The sequence below is a fragment of the Lissotriton helveticus genome, chromosome 3_1 (assembly GCF_964261635.1).
Source record: "Lissotriton helveticus chromosome 3_1, aLisHel1.1, whole genome shotgun sequence".
In the NCBI taxonomy this organism is placed as follows: Eukaryota; Metazoa; Chordata; class Amphibia; order Caudata; family Salamandridae; genus Lissotriton; species Lissotriton helveticus.
In genome coordinates, this window is record NC_136061.1 from 1,645,666,274 (window position 1) to 1,645,682,673 (window position 16,400).

The 16,400-nt window shown below is 47.5% G+C and overlaps 1 protein-coding gene across 3 annotated transcripts in view; it reads right to left on the minus strand.

The window, feature by feature from the left end:
- Positions 1-16,400, minus strand: part of C3_1H2orf76 (chromosome 3_1 C2orf76 homolog) — a 144,541-nt gene that overhangs the window by 19,296 nt on the left and 108,845 nt on the right. For all 3 annotated transcript variants that reach the window (XM_078682389.1, XM_078682391.1, XM_078682390.1), the window contains exons 4-5: positions 1,833-1,870; positions 951-1,032 (exon numbers count right to left, since the gene is read on the minus strand). In XM_078682389.1, coding sequence (XP_078538515.1) covers positions 951-1,032; positions 1,833-1,870 — 120 coding nt within the window. The remainder of the gene's footprint in view (positions 1-950; positions 1,033-1,832; positions 1,871-16,400) is intronic.

Sequence of the window (16,400 nt, forward strand, 5' to 3'; positions counted from 1 at the left end):
CATGTTTAGTAGTAAAATACAGCAATCGTAGGTGTTTAGTGCGGTGCCTAGAGCTTTTGGTCCTGGTTTCACTGCACCTTCTGCACCATTGAAATCATGACCTTGTTGTCTGCAAGGTAACTGCACTTGTGACTGACTGCCAGTTTAGTTCTAAATTTTAACAATAATCTGGGTTTAGTGGGGTCACTAGAGATTTTGGCCCCAGTGCCACTGCACCATTCAAATCACGTCCCTTTTAACTGCAAGTTAACTGCAATTGTGACTGCCTGTTTAGTAGTCAAATATAGCAATATAATGTGTTTAGGAGTTCTGACAACTTTTGGCCCCGGTGCGTCTGCACCTGCTACACCATGCAAATCGTGGCCCTGTGGTCTGTGTGGTAACTGCACTTGTGGCTGCATGTTTAGTAGTAAAATATAGCATAGCTCTTGTATATTAACTTTATTTTTAACCTGCATTGTTTATTACAACATTTAGAATTTGATCATAATGACCAAAAAGATTAGGTTAAAAAAACAATCCAATAAAGGCTAAAAAGTGCAAAAAAAGGTACTGAGGCATGAATAGGAAATGCCGCACACGTTCAAAGGCTAAAGCATCTGCTTAACACAACTAAATAATAAAAAGCAAGCATTCCAGCATACTGTTAGAAGCTGTCAGCCTTTTCCGTGGGAAGAGATCTTATCTTGACAGTGAATGGGGTTTAAACAGTATGAACATCTTTAGAAGTATTGTAAATGAATGCAGCCAGGGGAAGTTAACAAAAAAAAGTTTCCACACTAAAGTGAATGAGCACAGTAATTTGGCACTGGAACTGATGAGAGTCCCCTTTTAAGATATATTGTATACAAGAGATTTCACAAGCACAGCACAAGTACAGGCGAAACCTAATAAGTGCAGGGCCCGCCTGCAAAGGCAGGTTCAAATTAAGCACTGTTGTGGTTACTTACCTACCCCGGAGTCCTTCAACCTGCTCTCTTCTTTCAGTATGAGTGTCTCATCGTCTTCCAAACTCACCACAAGCTCATTCGTCTAAAGCGGAGCAAAGAAAAGAAAATGCATGAAGACTGAAAAGTGCAATTACTTTGTCGAAATTTTCAGCCCAGTACACTCACATCATGCCAGTTCATATTAATTAGGGTTTTATTTTTAAGAATATTTGTTCTTTTTTACATTTCCATGTTGATTACTTTTTATCCATATTGTGTTAAGTGAAATAAATAATTTCACTGTTATCTCATAAATGAAATTGATAGTCATCCTCGAATACCTCTCAGTTATTTACCGCTTTGAGAAGGCATCAATACTCTTATCTGAACACATAAGCTCTGTCCCGCAAACTCATGCACATCTGAAGCTATGTAAGTTTCATTAGGAAATTTCACTAATTTTTCTAAACTCCCTTTCTGTAAATCTGCACTGCCACCGAACTGACCCTCCTTCACACCATCAGCATCGAGTCTTGCAAAGAATAACCTACTTTTTTTCTGTGTTCGAATAAACAGGCAAGGAAACATGGTTTATTTTTCTGTAAAATCTGTAGAAACATAAATCAGGGAGCCTTAATGTTTAAAATAATAAATCAGAGAGCCTTAATGTTTAAAATAATAAATCAGAGAGCCTTAATGTTTAAAATAATAATAACAGTGATACTTGCATACATACTATGCCACCAACTTCCACAGCACCATCACCATCTCCACTGATAACTCTCCCCCTTCAGGCTGTATCCCAACACCCCCTTTTCTGGAGTATCCTCTGTAAACACCCCATAATGCAAGGAGCTCCATTGCTTTGTAGCACAGCTTGCTCTTTACTAAATAGACACATACCTTCGAGCCGTGCGCCTGATGAATAATCTTCATGGTATCTAAATTAGATAAAAACAGGATTAAGTGAAGAAAGGCATTCTGTAATCAATACGTGGCATGAACATGCATTTACACGCCCCTGTTTACATTTATGCATGATACAGCACATTCAAAATGGACAGTGAAGTCCATCCCAAGTACAAGGGAGCCAAATCCAGGCCACACTAAAAGAATACCCACACATTATAATTGTGATAATTGTGTATACAGTGAATCTCAATGGAATTTTCCTAAACTCCGTGGTTATCCTTAAAATGTGGCACAAATCCTACGTCAACCTACGACTGCCACCTTAGTGTTAAACAATAATGATTTAGATTCTTCCTATTTAACTTCGTTCTAACAAGTGGCTAAACAGGGTCAGTGGCGTTGCTAAGGGGGGGGGGGTTGCAGACCGCGCCAGGCGGCACGAATTTTGGGGGTGGCGGCAGCACCCCCTCCCCCGCTCTTACCTGCAGCCGTCACTGGCGCATGATTCGCCAGCACCCCCCTCCCATGACCCACCCCCCTTTCAATCCGGCAGCTATGGGCAGCCTGAGGCTTAGCTAAGCCACTGAACAGGGTACTGTGACTCTACTCCACATTAAGTGGGTACTCTTAAAAGGTATAGAGCGGAGGGGCGTGGCCAAGATGGCGACGGAGTGAGACGTGTTTGAGAGTCCCTCCGGCGCCACGGGCCTTCTTAGCATTGTTCCAGCTTCCCTTGGGTACTCCTGCTCATCGCCACCCGTGCAGCCTAGGCTCTGAAGTTGCCTGGAGGAGCCCGGGGCTTTTATCTCCGCTGCGGCGGTGCCCTGGGACGGAGTTTGTGGCTGCGGCCTGTCTGGCGGTGGGCGCGCGCAGGGCCCGTCGGAGTCTCGGAGCAGAGCGGCTCGAATTGGGCAGCGGAGCCGAGCGAGATTGCAGTGACCGGCGCCCCCTCGGAGATCGGTGGACGGCCCCCGACTGCTTGGTCCGCTGTATGCTGCGAGCGGAGCCAGCAAGTGCCGCATCGCCGTGCTTCCGACCTGTGGAGTGAGGCGAGTACAGTGGGCGGACGCCCAGACTAGCTGTTTGCGGCTCGGCCGCGGAATCTACGTGAGGATCGGGGTCCGGGGCCTGCGGAGGGGCCTGGCTCTAACTTTCTTCCCCCGGAGTGTGTCGTGCTGGCGAAGGGGCCGCCCCTACACCCGGTGTGCCCGGAACCCGACTGGAGGCGACTTGGCCGCGGGGCCAGGAAAGACCGGGGCTCCGAGGCCTAGGTAGGCCGCGCCTGGATTGCGCAGCACAGAGGGGCGGCCTGCAGGAGGGAAGTGGACGGCTGCGCCTGACGGCCGGAGGCCTGGCTCGATGCCCCTGGATACCCCTGGAGTGGGACCGTGACGGACTGTGGCAGTGCTTTGTACCCCCGAGAGGGTGCTGATTACAGGGGCCTACGCTACAGTGGAGCGGGACAGAGACGGAGGAATCCTGGCCCGGGGAGACCGGGTCACGATGGGCCTAACACCCGACTGTTGAGCGCGGATCCCCCCCCACCCCCCGAGCTACATACGCCCTCCATGGAGGCGCCTACACAGTGGGAGACGAGGGCTTCCCGTGCGCCGGAGATCACGGGTCTCCACATACGTGGCGAGGCGCCGCCCTAGAGTGAGGCCCCATGAGGGATCGTCTTGGGGCTTGGTGTCCCCGGGGGAGTAGCGGACTGACGGAGATCGCAGTCTTGCTTCTACATTAAGCTCCCGGTGGGGGCTCCCCAACGACTGAGTACACCTTGAGATCACCTGGAGGGGACTTGCTGTGATCTTCCTTGCTCTTTGCCGAGAGTGCCCTCTGGCACGGCGCATCCGGCCGCGACGGTGCCCTACTAGCGTGGACTGCTGAATCGGGTGGTGCGGGAACCGAGAGGTGCGGTGTGGGACCCAGCGGGTGCAAACCTCCCCACTTGGCGACCTGAGAGGGGTGGCCCAGAGTCACTTTGCACGCAGCCCGGGGGGGGCCGGACGGGGGGCAGCATCCCTGCTCTACGGGCCCGGGCCACAGGAACTATGGCGGGCAGACCCCGTAAAGATAAACCCAGCAAGGACGGCCTGTCCAAGGGTACGTCGCCTACTACGCCACCAGGACCAAGCAAGTCGCCCACCGGAGGAGACGAGGACGCACCGGCCTTCATGAAGGAACTGTTCTCCGCCATCAAGGAGGACATTTCCGAACTACGTTCGCAACTGGCGTCGGATCTTCGTGAGGTACGGAGGGATGTGGACGACATGGGCGAAAGGGTGGCGACATTGGAGGAACAAGACTTGGGGATGGCGGAAGACGTACACCGACTCCAGCAGGATGTGATCCGCCTCTCGGAGCAGAATCTGGACCTCCAAGCGCACGCCGAAGACCTGGAAAACCGTTCCCACCGGAACAACATCCGTATTCGAGCGGTGCCCTGGTCCGGGGAAGGCGCCGATCTGCGAGAATACGTAGAAAGCCTTTTTAAACACGTCTTAGGCGAAGACGCATGGACAGGGCCCACCGGTTCGGTCTGCCTAGAGGACCAAAGTCGCCGCCCCCCGACATACTGGTCTGTGTCCACGACTTTCAACAAGGAACGCATACTCCGGAAGGCCCGGGAGGACGGGCTCCTGCAGTTCCGTGACCACCATCCCCAACTATTCCAAGACCTAGCAGCGACGACGTTGCAAAAGCGCAGAGAGTTTCGCCCAGTCACTACCTTCCTCCGAGACCAGAAGGTGGCCTACTCATGGGGTCACCCCTTTCGCTGGAAGAACAAGCTTGTCCAAGTCAGATCTCTCACGGCAGCCATGGAGCTGCTGGGGCTGGAGGCCTCGGCGATGCCCCCCGACGATGGCGGCACCCCTGCACGACGTCGTCAGCGCTCCCCGGCCTGGCAGAGGGTTGGCCGGGCCGTGCCCAGGGGGAAACCGGATCCATCAGCTAGCCTCCAGAAACAGGGAGCAGCAGTCGCCTCTGTGGCATTGGTGACGGAGGCAACCCCACAAGACGAACCTTCAGCCGAGTGAGACCCGGGGTGAAGGTGAGGCCAGCGTCGGAGGGACGCGGAACAGTCTGTTCCAACAGGTACTTTATGTCTTTTCCAAGGACACGGCCCCGTAGAGACTTCGGACTTACGGCTGGCGGAGTCGAGGAGACTCGACCCTTATGATCATCTTCAGGGTCCTCTTCTGAAGGGGTCCACTGTTCAGTATAGAGGATCTTTTGGGGCGGGGAGGGGGGTGGTTGGGGGGAAGGGAGGGGGGGTAGTGGTGGTAGCTGTGGGGGATTACCGTTATTTTCTTTGCTTTTGGCACACGGCATGAGTGGTCACACCGAACTGTTGACGGAGGCTACACGGATGGCTGATTGTTTTTTGCCTGTGGGGTGGGGGGCTGGGCGAGCCCGTGGGCCTCATGGAATGCACAAAGTATCCCCGCACCTAAGATGCCGCTTACCTTAGGGACCTGGAACGTGAAGGGGCTAAACTCCCCCCAAAAGTGCCAGAAAGTCTGGAAGTACATTATGGACCATCACTTAGATGTGGTGGGCCTACAAGAAACCCATTTGTCAGGAAGGATGACTCCCGCCTCAAACAAACAGTTCCCCCTCATATATAGATCCTCCGCCCCCACGAAGCACAGGGGGGTGGCCCTTATGTTCCGGGCGAACCTACACTTACAGCCCACGGGAGTACTCACCAAGGGGATGCTTCGGGGTAGACTTTGCACATTCCTGGTCCTCTATGCTCCCAATGTGGGTCAGAACGGGTTCATACAGGGCCTCCTGAAGACAATCCCCTCATTGTAATGGGGGATTTTAACTTAGTTTGACAGAGGGATGTGGACAGCTCTCATCACCAGAGATCGGATACCGGCCTATTCTCCCCCGACACCCAGCAAATGATCGCAGACATGGGGTTGGTGGATGGTTGGCGCTCTTTGAACCCGCACTCCAGGGATTTTACTTTCTTCTTGCATGTTCACCGCTCCTACTCACGTTTGGACCACTTCTTCCTTAGCCAATCTCTTCGGGGGGACCTGCGCGACGCCAAGACCTTCCTTTTATCCGTCTCGGATCATAGCCTGCTCGCTATCTGCCTCCGTTGGGAAACAGTGGATGCCGCCTACCGTAGATGGTACTTCCCTGCCTCTCTGACTCGCGATGCAACCTCTTGCCAAGCGTTGAGAAAAGCTATATCCAGTTTTTTTATCTTAACGCTATAGGCGACACGTCGATTTACACCACGTGGGATGCCTTTAAGGCTTCCATCCGTGGCAGCTGTATAGCCCTCAACGCTGCCCTTAACAAACTGAGAAAGAAAGTGCGGGAACACTTACAGGACGATCTTTCCTTGCTTGAACTCGCTCACAAGCAGAACCCCTCCCGGCAGGCAGAGCGGCAGCTAGCGGCGGTTAGGGGGAAACTTAGAGCTCACTATAATAACAGAGCTGAGCTCACGCTGCTGAAACTGCGACACCTCTCATATTCCCCTTTGTTTTTAATTAACTTTTGTAGCAGCAGATAGTTAGCCGAGCATTACAGATCAGATAAATAATAAAGATGGAGAATAAACAGAACTGAGCATCACTTTAACAGCGTTGACATGAGTAAACAGATTAGTCTTTTAACATTGAATCCAATTATAAACAGGGGCCCACATTTTTAAACCAAAAGCTTTCTTTTTCGTCCCCTTTAAACAGTAGACAGCTTTCCCTAATTGATAAATGTTTAACAATTTAGATTGCCACTGAAAAAATGAAGGAGATCAACATCAAGCCAATGAGAGGTTATACAGTATCTAAAAATAGACAGATATAAATAAAAAACCTTCTTCAGCTCTTGTCTGCAGCCTATCGGGATTTGATTGGATACCAAGTATTACGAGTTCGGCAGAAAGTATTACTGGTGGGTTCATAATATTATTTAAAAACTTTTGAATTTCAGAAATAAATTGCGTTAGATTAGGGCAAAGAAAAAACATGTGAATAGAATTTGCACCAAGAAATCCACATCGGCTGCATTTATCACCTCTATTGGCTTTCCACTTCAATAATTTAGCAGGGGTATGGTATAGGTCAAATATACTCAAAGAATTGGCTTTTTAAAGATCCATTACACAAAACTTGATCGGACAATGCCAAAGCATCAGATACATTAATACTCTCTATACCCAAATCCCTTTGCCATTTCGTGTTAAATAGTTCAAGATTATCTTCTACTCGGTTTATCATTGTCTGATAGATCACCCCAATTCTATTTTGTTTCTAGCAGCATTCCAATACATCAATTTTCTTAATTTTATTAGTGTTCAATACATTTTTTGTGTTTAGATAACTACGTACTTGCAAATATTTAAAATAATCGGTTTTGGGAAGATTATACTGTTGCTGTAAGTATATAAATGTTACGAATTGTTCTTCCTGATAAAGGTCCCCTAACCGGGATATGTTAGAACTTTGCCAGCGCTGCACAATATAGTCTGTGAATATTGTTGGCAACATCGGATTATCAAATAGTGGTGTGTGGTAGGTAAAATTGCTATTCAAACAAAATCTTTTCTTAAATTGCTTCCATATCTGGAAAGCCGTTAGCATGACTTTAAATCTTGTTTTTTTGTAATAGCTTGGTTCGGTAAAGCGTACTAGACATTGTCTTGCTTGAGTACCAAGAATCATTACATAAATTGATGGATATGTGAGATCATCTATAGTTATCCCTTGAAAGATTAGAGGACTCATGTGCCTAAGCGATACCGCCAGATAGTATAGGCGGAAATTCGGCATTCCCCAACCTCCTCTAATCGTAGGTAGGGTACACCAATTGAGAGACCTCCTAGCTCTTTTATATCCCCATAAAAATCTTGAGATTATTCTATCTAGTTTTATAAAAAAGCTAGAGGGGAACAATAAAGGTATAGTCCGAAAAAAAATAAAGAAATTTAGGAAAAAAAAGCATCTTGACAGCATTAGTACGGCCATAAAGAGAGAGATATAAATTGTTTAACCTTTCGAGAGACCTATTAGTGGAAGCAAGTAATGGATCAAGATTAAGCCCTAGAATATCTTCTACCTTAGCGGACAATTTCACACCTAGGTAAAGAGCCGAAGTTGATAATGTCAAACCAGCTGGTGAACCGGCTGCAGAGTGAATTATCTGTGTTTTTGCAATGTTTAATTTGTAACCGAAGTATAGGCCAAATTCACGAGCTAGTTCTATGATCTTAGGAAATGCCAAACTGATATCCGATGTGACGATCGCAACATCGTCAGCGTAGGCTAAGATTTTATATCCTATTTGATGGATTATGACCGGGGGGATGCTGTCCTCATTTGTGAGTTTTTGCAAATATGGTTCTATGTAAAGCGCAAATAACAAGGGGGAGCAAGGACACCCTTGCCTGGTCCCCCTTGTTATTGTTAGTGTGGTAGAAGTATCGGTAGCTATTCGGATTACGGCTTTGGGTTCATTATATAGAGCATTCAAGGCAGTTATAAATTCCACAGGGAAGCGCTTCCAAGCCAGAACACGCCAAAGGAACCCCCAGTCGACCCTATCAAACGCCTTCTCGGTGTCTCTTTTTTATAAAGCCGTGTTGAAATTTAGCTACTAAGTTAGGCATCAGATCATTTAGCCTATTTGCTAAAATTTTAGAAAAGATCTTGCTGTCGGAGGTTATTAAGGAAATTGGTCTGTATGACCCAAGATCCATAGAATCTTTTCCTTTTTTTTTAAATACAACTATTGTTGCTAATGAGGGAGGAGACCGGCCATAAAATGCCTCTTGAAAATGTATTAGCAACTCTGGTTTCAAAACATTACGGAACATACGATAAAATTCCAAGGGGATATTGTCCGGGCCCATCGCTTTACCAGAAGCTAGTCCAAGAATAGCCCCTTCTATATCTTCCCAAGTGATTGGGACGGACAACACTGCTCTTTGATTTTCAGTGAGAGAGGAGGAACAATCCAAATTTGATAAATAACTGGACGCATCGCTCCTTACACTAGTACCATCATTCGATTTATTATACAGAGATTGATAAAAATCCCGGAATGCCTTCAATATACCAGACCTAGACTCTTGACTTACACCATCTTGATCAGTAATTTTAATTATTTCGGTAATAGCTGTTTTCTGCCTTAGTCTATGCGCTAGTATTCTGCCCGTCTGCTCACTAAATTCATAGCATTCTTTTTTAAATCATTTGTACTTCACTGCTACCTGCTCAGCCAAGAGTGAGTAGACGGCTGACCGCTCAGAGGACAAAGCTTTTTGAGCTTCCTGTATACCAGAACCGAATCTGATATTAGAGGCTAACTTTAATTCTGCCTGAGTTACTTTGTCCAAGGCGGCCTTAAATTCAGCTTGTTTTTTTTTTAAAACGGTATTTCGAATAGCTCAGGGTCTCACCTCTTATAATCGATTTAAAGGTGTCCCAAACTCTCTGAATTGAAGCCGTATTATTATTGTTCAAAAAGAATTCCTTTATAATCATATCCATATGAGCTAGATAGTCCTGATCTAACAATAGATTTCTTTGAAATGACCATTGCCTTTTTTGAAAATAATCCTGAGGAGAAAGTAATAATTCTAGTACGATAGGGTTATGATCAGAGACGATTTGTGGTAGAACATCTATACTTATATTTTCAGTAAGCATTACAGAGATAAAAAAATAATCTAAACGAACAAATTTTTGGTGTGGAGCTGAAAAATAAGTAACGCCTGGCTCCGTGGGTCTTAGCTTGTTCCACACATCTATCAATCCGTTCCCTAAGATTAATTCCCTAAGGGCTCTAAAGGTTTGGATCTTACGACCTTTGTAATTCCAAGTATTCCTGATATTACAATTAGCATCAATATTGATATTAAAATCTCCACACAAAATTAAAGGTTGATTCCAATCAGCTAACTCAGAATTAATTAGGTTAAATACTTCCTTATCGTCTAGGTTTGGACCATATATAGAACCAACAGTAAATTTAGTCCCTTCAATAACAATTTCCACTAGTCCCCATCTCCCCCATTTATCGCCTATGGTTCTAACACATTTCCCAGTCCTTCGTTTTATAAGAACAGCAACTCCTCTTGTGACACCCGTTTGTTTGGAACAGATTAGAAGCTCAAGACACACATTTTTCAACAAACTTCTCTTGGACCATGGAATATGTGTCTCTTGTAGACACAATGTCAAATTGCAAAGATTGAATCAAATGCCGCAAAATCCCTAACTTTTTAAAATCATTCAGGCCATTGATGTTTAACGAACAAATTTTAATTTCTTCTCCCCATTTTATAGTTGTGAAAAACACGATGAACAATAATCTTTTTAATTGATTCTTAATATTCTTATGACTTATAAAAATCCAACTAATCTGTTTTATAATGCCCGGATTAACTATTGTTGCTGCATTACACCCCACCACCCACCACCACCACCCCCTGATCCAAGATCTGTCACCCACCCCCCCACCCCCACACAGGAGGCTCAGGAACTCTCAGTTCCTGTAAAGTATGGAGTGCCGCGTCACTCCAGCTCCGCACACCACAAGAGAGAAAAGAAGAAAAAAAAGGAGAAGCAGACAAAACAAATTAGACTCCAATAACACCCTAATGACTAAAGAATTAAGTTTGGTATAGTGATATTACGAACTAAATAGAAACATAATATCCTTCCTAATAACGATCTAAATTTTATAATGTATGTAGAAACTCCTTAGCCTTAATCTATGATAAGAAGAATTTTGTTTGTCCTTTCCTCAGGATTTTTAGTTTGGCTGGGTTCTGGAGGTAAACGTGGCCCCTTTTTTCTGGAAATCAGGTATTAGTTGTCTAAGATGCCACCGCTGGGCCACCGTTGCCTGACAAAAAATCCGGCCGCACAAAAAATGTGCATCCTTTTACAATCGCTCTTTTCTCGGGTCTGGCTAAGGCTGAAATTTCATCTCTAGCGAGGAAATTATTAAAGCTGACAAGGATTGCCCGGGGATAATCTATCTCACCCTGACGAGGTTTCTTAATAGAAAAGGGGAAACGCTCTTTGGACTTCTTTTGCCCAGTGCCATGATTTTAAGTCAGGAAAAGCCTCATTTAAAAGTCCAATATCAAATTGTCTAGTATCAGTCCCTTCCTTCTTTTCTGGTATTCCAAGAAATCGTAAGTTATTTCTACGGGCCTGATTTTCTAGGCTCGTTAACTTGTAGGAAAGGTCGTCCCTAAGGGCTTTAACATTCTCAAGCTCTTGCTTCTGGGACGTAGACTCTTCCTCCAGAGCCAAAATAGTGCCTCAGCTTCAGTTACTCTATCAGCAGTCTCAGCAGAAATTTTAATTGCTCGACGAATAGCATTTTTCATTTTGGTACATGTGGCTTGAGTACGAAGATTTTCAGATTTACTTTCTGCCCGATGCGCCATCATGGTATTGCAGATAGTAGTGAACGTGATTTCAGTGGGGGTTTCAACAAGATTATTTCCAACTTCAGAATTAGCAGAAGTCTCAGCAATTGCAGTCCCAGTTACTGCCAATAGATTGTTTTCTAAAGGAATATCAGGCCTGGTTACGTGATCTGGCGCCGTATTCTCGGAGCCTTCTACAATAGGTTTGGTAAGAGTACGATTATGAGACCCCCTCTTTTTATGCCTCTTAACTGTAGCAACACTTGCATTAGGTGAGACTGAGATGGCTCTTAGGTCCCCATCATCTTCATCCTCTCCTAAGGAGCTACTCTCTGCAGTATAATTCGCCCAGTCCTTACTTCGGGTTAGACTATCGTCAGAAGTGTGCTCGGACAGGGAGTAGAAGTTTTCACCGCCTTCTTGAAGGATTAGTGCCTCTTCCAAAAGGTTAGAGTCAATACTCAACTGAGTCTCAACGGTCCCTGCACACTGTGGTGGATCAGTTTGGACTCTATCTCCCATACTCCCTTGCGGGCTACGAGCCCGTGAATCTAAATCCATAATAGCTTCCGTTATATCTGTTATCCCCTCTGCTACTGCAACAGTAACATTAATTACAGGCTCGGGTATGTCCGCTATAGATGCAACAGAGTTTAAGGATACAGTATCCTTACGTTTTGATGTTTTCTTTTTAAAAAATACGTGGAGCGGAAGAGTGCCTTGTATAGAATTACGTTGAGGCAGAGGAGTTTTTTCAAGCAAGTCAGTACCCATAACGTTCTCCGTTCTGTCAATAGTCTCAATATCTGGTGAAAGCAGAGATTCACTTACGGTATCTTTAGCCTGGGCCAGCTTTCCTTCAGCTGGCTGCTTCGTCTTAACACTCCGGGTCTGGGGTTTTGTCTGAACTTTCGGAGGCATCTTCTTCCTTCTCCGAGACCCACCGCTCCCACGCACAACTGAACACTGAAATCCTGTAAAAATTTCAGAAAAACGCTTTCGGGGGTCGGAGAATATCAAGCAGCATCCGTCGGTAATCTCGAAGTAATGCCAATAAAAAGCCAGCGTCCAAACTGAACAAAACCTTCGAAGGTTTCCACGCCCACAGCCAGGTCCGGGATCCCGGGTCCTAAACTCGAGTCTGCTCCGGGTCGGCACAGTCCGATATATCGCTGCTGCTACACGGGATGCGATACAATTGTAGCTTTTTCTGCCCTCCGGTTGCCGTCGGGTCAGACCAGGATGATAATGGGCAAATTCAGAAAACAAATCCAATATTTAGTCAGCGATTCGGTCCGTATCCAGCATGCCTTCTCTCAAGAACGCGGAGCTGGAGTGAAGAGCTGCTCACACAGCCCACGCCACAGCCGCCATCTTGCCTCGACACCTCTCATATTCCCAAGGTAATAAGGTGGGGAAACACCTGGCCCGCCAGCTCCGTGACAAACGGGAGAAGGATTGTATTGGGGGCATACGGGATTCGGGGGGCTCCGTCGTCCATCATGATAGCACCAAGGCGGGGCTCTTCGGAGACTTTTATGGCGCTCTCTACACCGGGGACTCCCCCAACATCAGGGCCCAGGAGGCATATTTGAGGGCGCTCCCGCTTCCTCAGGTGTCGGCGGAATGGAATGCTCAACTAGTCGCCCCCTTCACCAGAGAAGAGGTCCTAGCGGCCATCAAGGCCCTGAAGCCTCATAAGTCCCCAGGGTCTGACAGATTTACCGCGACATTTTACAAGACCTTTGCCTCGGAACGGAGCGATTTCCTGGTCAAATTATTTAACTGCATGGCTGACGAAGGGGTGTCTCCCGAGTCCATGGCTGAAGCGTTAATCTCAGTTATTCCTAACCCTGGGAAGGACCCGTCGTCCTGCTCATCATATAGACCAATATCCCTGCTAATCTGGACGCCAAGCTTTACTCTTCCATACTGGCAGGGAGGCTACAGGACTTGATGCCAGCTCTAATCCACCCGGACCAGTCTGGTTTCCTCAAGGGCCGCCAAACTCCCGACAACACCAGACGGGTGGTACATCTCATCGAGAAAGCTAACAAATTCAAGATCCCTGCCGTTCTAGTGGGCTTAGACGCTGAAAAAGCGTTTGACAGGGTGGACTGGAGCTTCCTGTTTCTAACCCTGACATCCTTTGGCTTTTCTTCCAAATTCCTAACGATGCTTAAGGCCAACTTCAATGCTCCCCGCTCTCGGGTAGTAGTCAATGGCCACGTCTCCGCACCCTTCCTACACTCCCGAGGCACGCGCCAGGGTTGCCCCCTCTCCCCTCTACTCTTCGCCCTGAGTATAGAACCATTGGCAGTAGCAGTGAGAGAAGATCCAGATATCCGTGGCCTTCCCTTTACTGGAGAATCTCACAAAATTACCCTGTTTGCGGACGATGTCCTGCTCTCCCTCTCAGACCCCGCCCATTCCTTACCCCACGTTCAAGATGCTTTACTCCGCTTTGAAAGGGTGGCATGTTTCAAGATCAACTATGGGAAGTCCCTGGTCCTTAACCTCACTTTGCCTACGACGGAGGTATTGCGTCTTCAATCTTCCACAACCTTATCGTGGTCTCACACCTCTATACAGTATTTGGGGATCCAACTGACTCCCACGGTGGAGAAGGTCTACTCCGCTAATTTCCCACCGCTGCTTGCATCCGTCCAGAAGACCCTAGCCCAGTGGAAACCGATGTTCATCTCCTGGCTTTGGCGCATACATGCGATCAAGATGACCCTTCTCCCTAAATTCCTATACCTCTTTCAAGCTCTGCCCATCACCCCGATGGGGACTTCTTTCGACGGGTCAAGACGCAGATGCTCCGCTTTATCTGGCAGGGTGGACGAGTCCGATTCTCCTACGCTACCCTTCGTCGCCCGAGGGGGGAGTAGGCCTGACATGCACTTGTACTTTAAGGCAGCACAACTCCGTGTTTTGGTGGAATGGTCCCAACGAGAATCGGAAAAGCACTGGCTGCATATGGACAAGAGCGTGGCGGGGAGGTCGATATGGGACCTCGTGTGGAAACCCAAAAACGACAGGCCCAGGAATGCCTACGTTAGCACCCCCACTAGCACTACCCTTAAGGTGTGGGACTCGATCTCTGGTGATGACTGATGGACGACATTTCCTTCTCCTTTTACCCCTATACACTTTAACCCAGCCTTCCCCCCGGCGGCAGTGGAGGGGCCCTTTGACAGATGGATGGAGGGAGGGAGGGTGTCTAGCCCTGACACACCTATTCCATGGCTACGCGCCTCTCACCTTTGACAATTGCATGCGGGACTATGGTGTCCAACGATCCGAGAAATACCGCCACACCCAACTATTACATTGGGCCTTATCCCCCCCGGTGAGGGATGCAGCCACCAGACCACCGACACCGTTTGAGTCCTTCCTCCACCATGCGGGGGACAATTTCCTTCCTGTATAGCCTCCTTCTGTCCACTACCATGTCCCCAGGCCTCGGTACATGTCCATGTGGGAGGGAGTGATTGGTCGTGACATCACTGAGGTAGAGTGGTCCCGTCTGTGGTCATGCGTAGCGAAACACAACCATTCGATAGAGCTACGGGAGGCTCACCTCAAAACGATAATGGATTGGCATCTCTACCCTGCCAAGTTGAGACGGATCTTCCCGAGCTCCTCAGACAGATGTTGGAGAGGCTGTGGCCTGCTGGGGGACTTCCGCCATATTTGGTGGGACTGCCCCATCATCCGGCCTTACGGGGCGGAGATCTTATCCCACATTAATGAGATACTAAGCTACCCCATCGAGAACTCCATAGCTCATACTGCTAGGCCTTCGAGACCCAGAGCTTGAGCATCAAACGAAATCTGATAAGAGGATAATGTGGCTTTGTGTGGGGGCAGCTAAACTCGTCCTTGCGGCGGCCTGGAAGCAGAAAGAAGCCCCCGTGGTCTCACTCTGGCATGCACGGCTATGGAAGTTGCTGAGTGTGGAGAGAATGGCTGACATTTTCCGAGATGATTTTAAAAACTTTATATTTCGCTGGGGACCCCTGGTTCAGTTTCTTTCCAAAGGTCTCCCTTCCGCAGTCTGTCCACCTAGTGTACGAGCACTTCACTTGTTCCAACTGTGATTACCACCATCTTTTTGTTTTCTCCTTTCAAGACTAACTGCTACCACCACTGGGGTGGGGGTGGGGGGTGGGGGCGGTAGGGGCGATTCACGTTTATGTTTACGCGAAGTCTCCGTTTCAAGTGCCCTGCGGAGCTTTTCCCACGAGAGGTGGCCACACCCTTCTATATCCTTAGGGACTTGTTATTGCTCCTCAACCCCTTCCATGGGGTAGCTCCTGCCTTTCCTTAGCAGACGGACTGGACGTGCCACTACTGCTTCGAGATTAAGACAGTCTTCCTGGCGATACCCGTGGCAGCGCTCCGCAATAGGGGCCCTCCTTTCACCTTGCTTCAATTTGCCCCCTGTGTGGGAAGTTGTGCGGGACTGTCGCATGTTTTTCTTTATCTATCTATAAAAATACCTTTGACAAAAAAAAAAAAAGGTATAGAGCAGTGCTAAGACTCCAGGAGTGCCTATATTCACAGTGTGCACCACTGAAATGGTGACAAGCTCTCATAAAAACTTAGACCAGTCAATGTCTGTAATGAAATTTTGTTTATAGAGGCTTTAGCTTTTGGACAGCTGTGCCATCTGGTGTATATTTATGTTACCACAGAGAAATGTGTGGAGTGAGAAAAACGAGAACACCGGCCATGTTAGTTCTAGATCTTAAAGGCAAGGGGTGGCCTCCTAGCCCCCACTGGGTTTTCCAACTTTGAAACAGATGGCAGATTCAACAGAAGGGATATCAGTGTGCTCCCTGAAGCCAACTTCCAGCCAAGTGGGGCAGTAACACGTCCGTGGCCAATGGACACTAACAAAGTAAGGACAGCCTAGTATAGGTAAAGCATTGGGTGGGATTAAGAATCTACATATGCATGTATGGAGCAAAAGGTGTTATGTAGTGTGTGCAATTTCATGTCAAATATATTTTCCAACGCCCCCGTAAGCAGATGAGACTCAGATGGAACTTGTGCGCAGGGTATCAACCAAACAGGTGGCCTGTACATGGTGGCTTGACCCTTTTGAATGAGGTCAAGAAGGAAGACTAGTTGAGAAA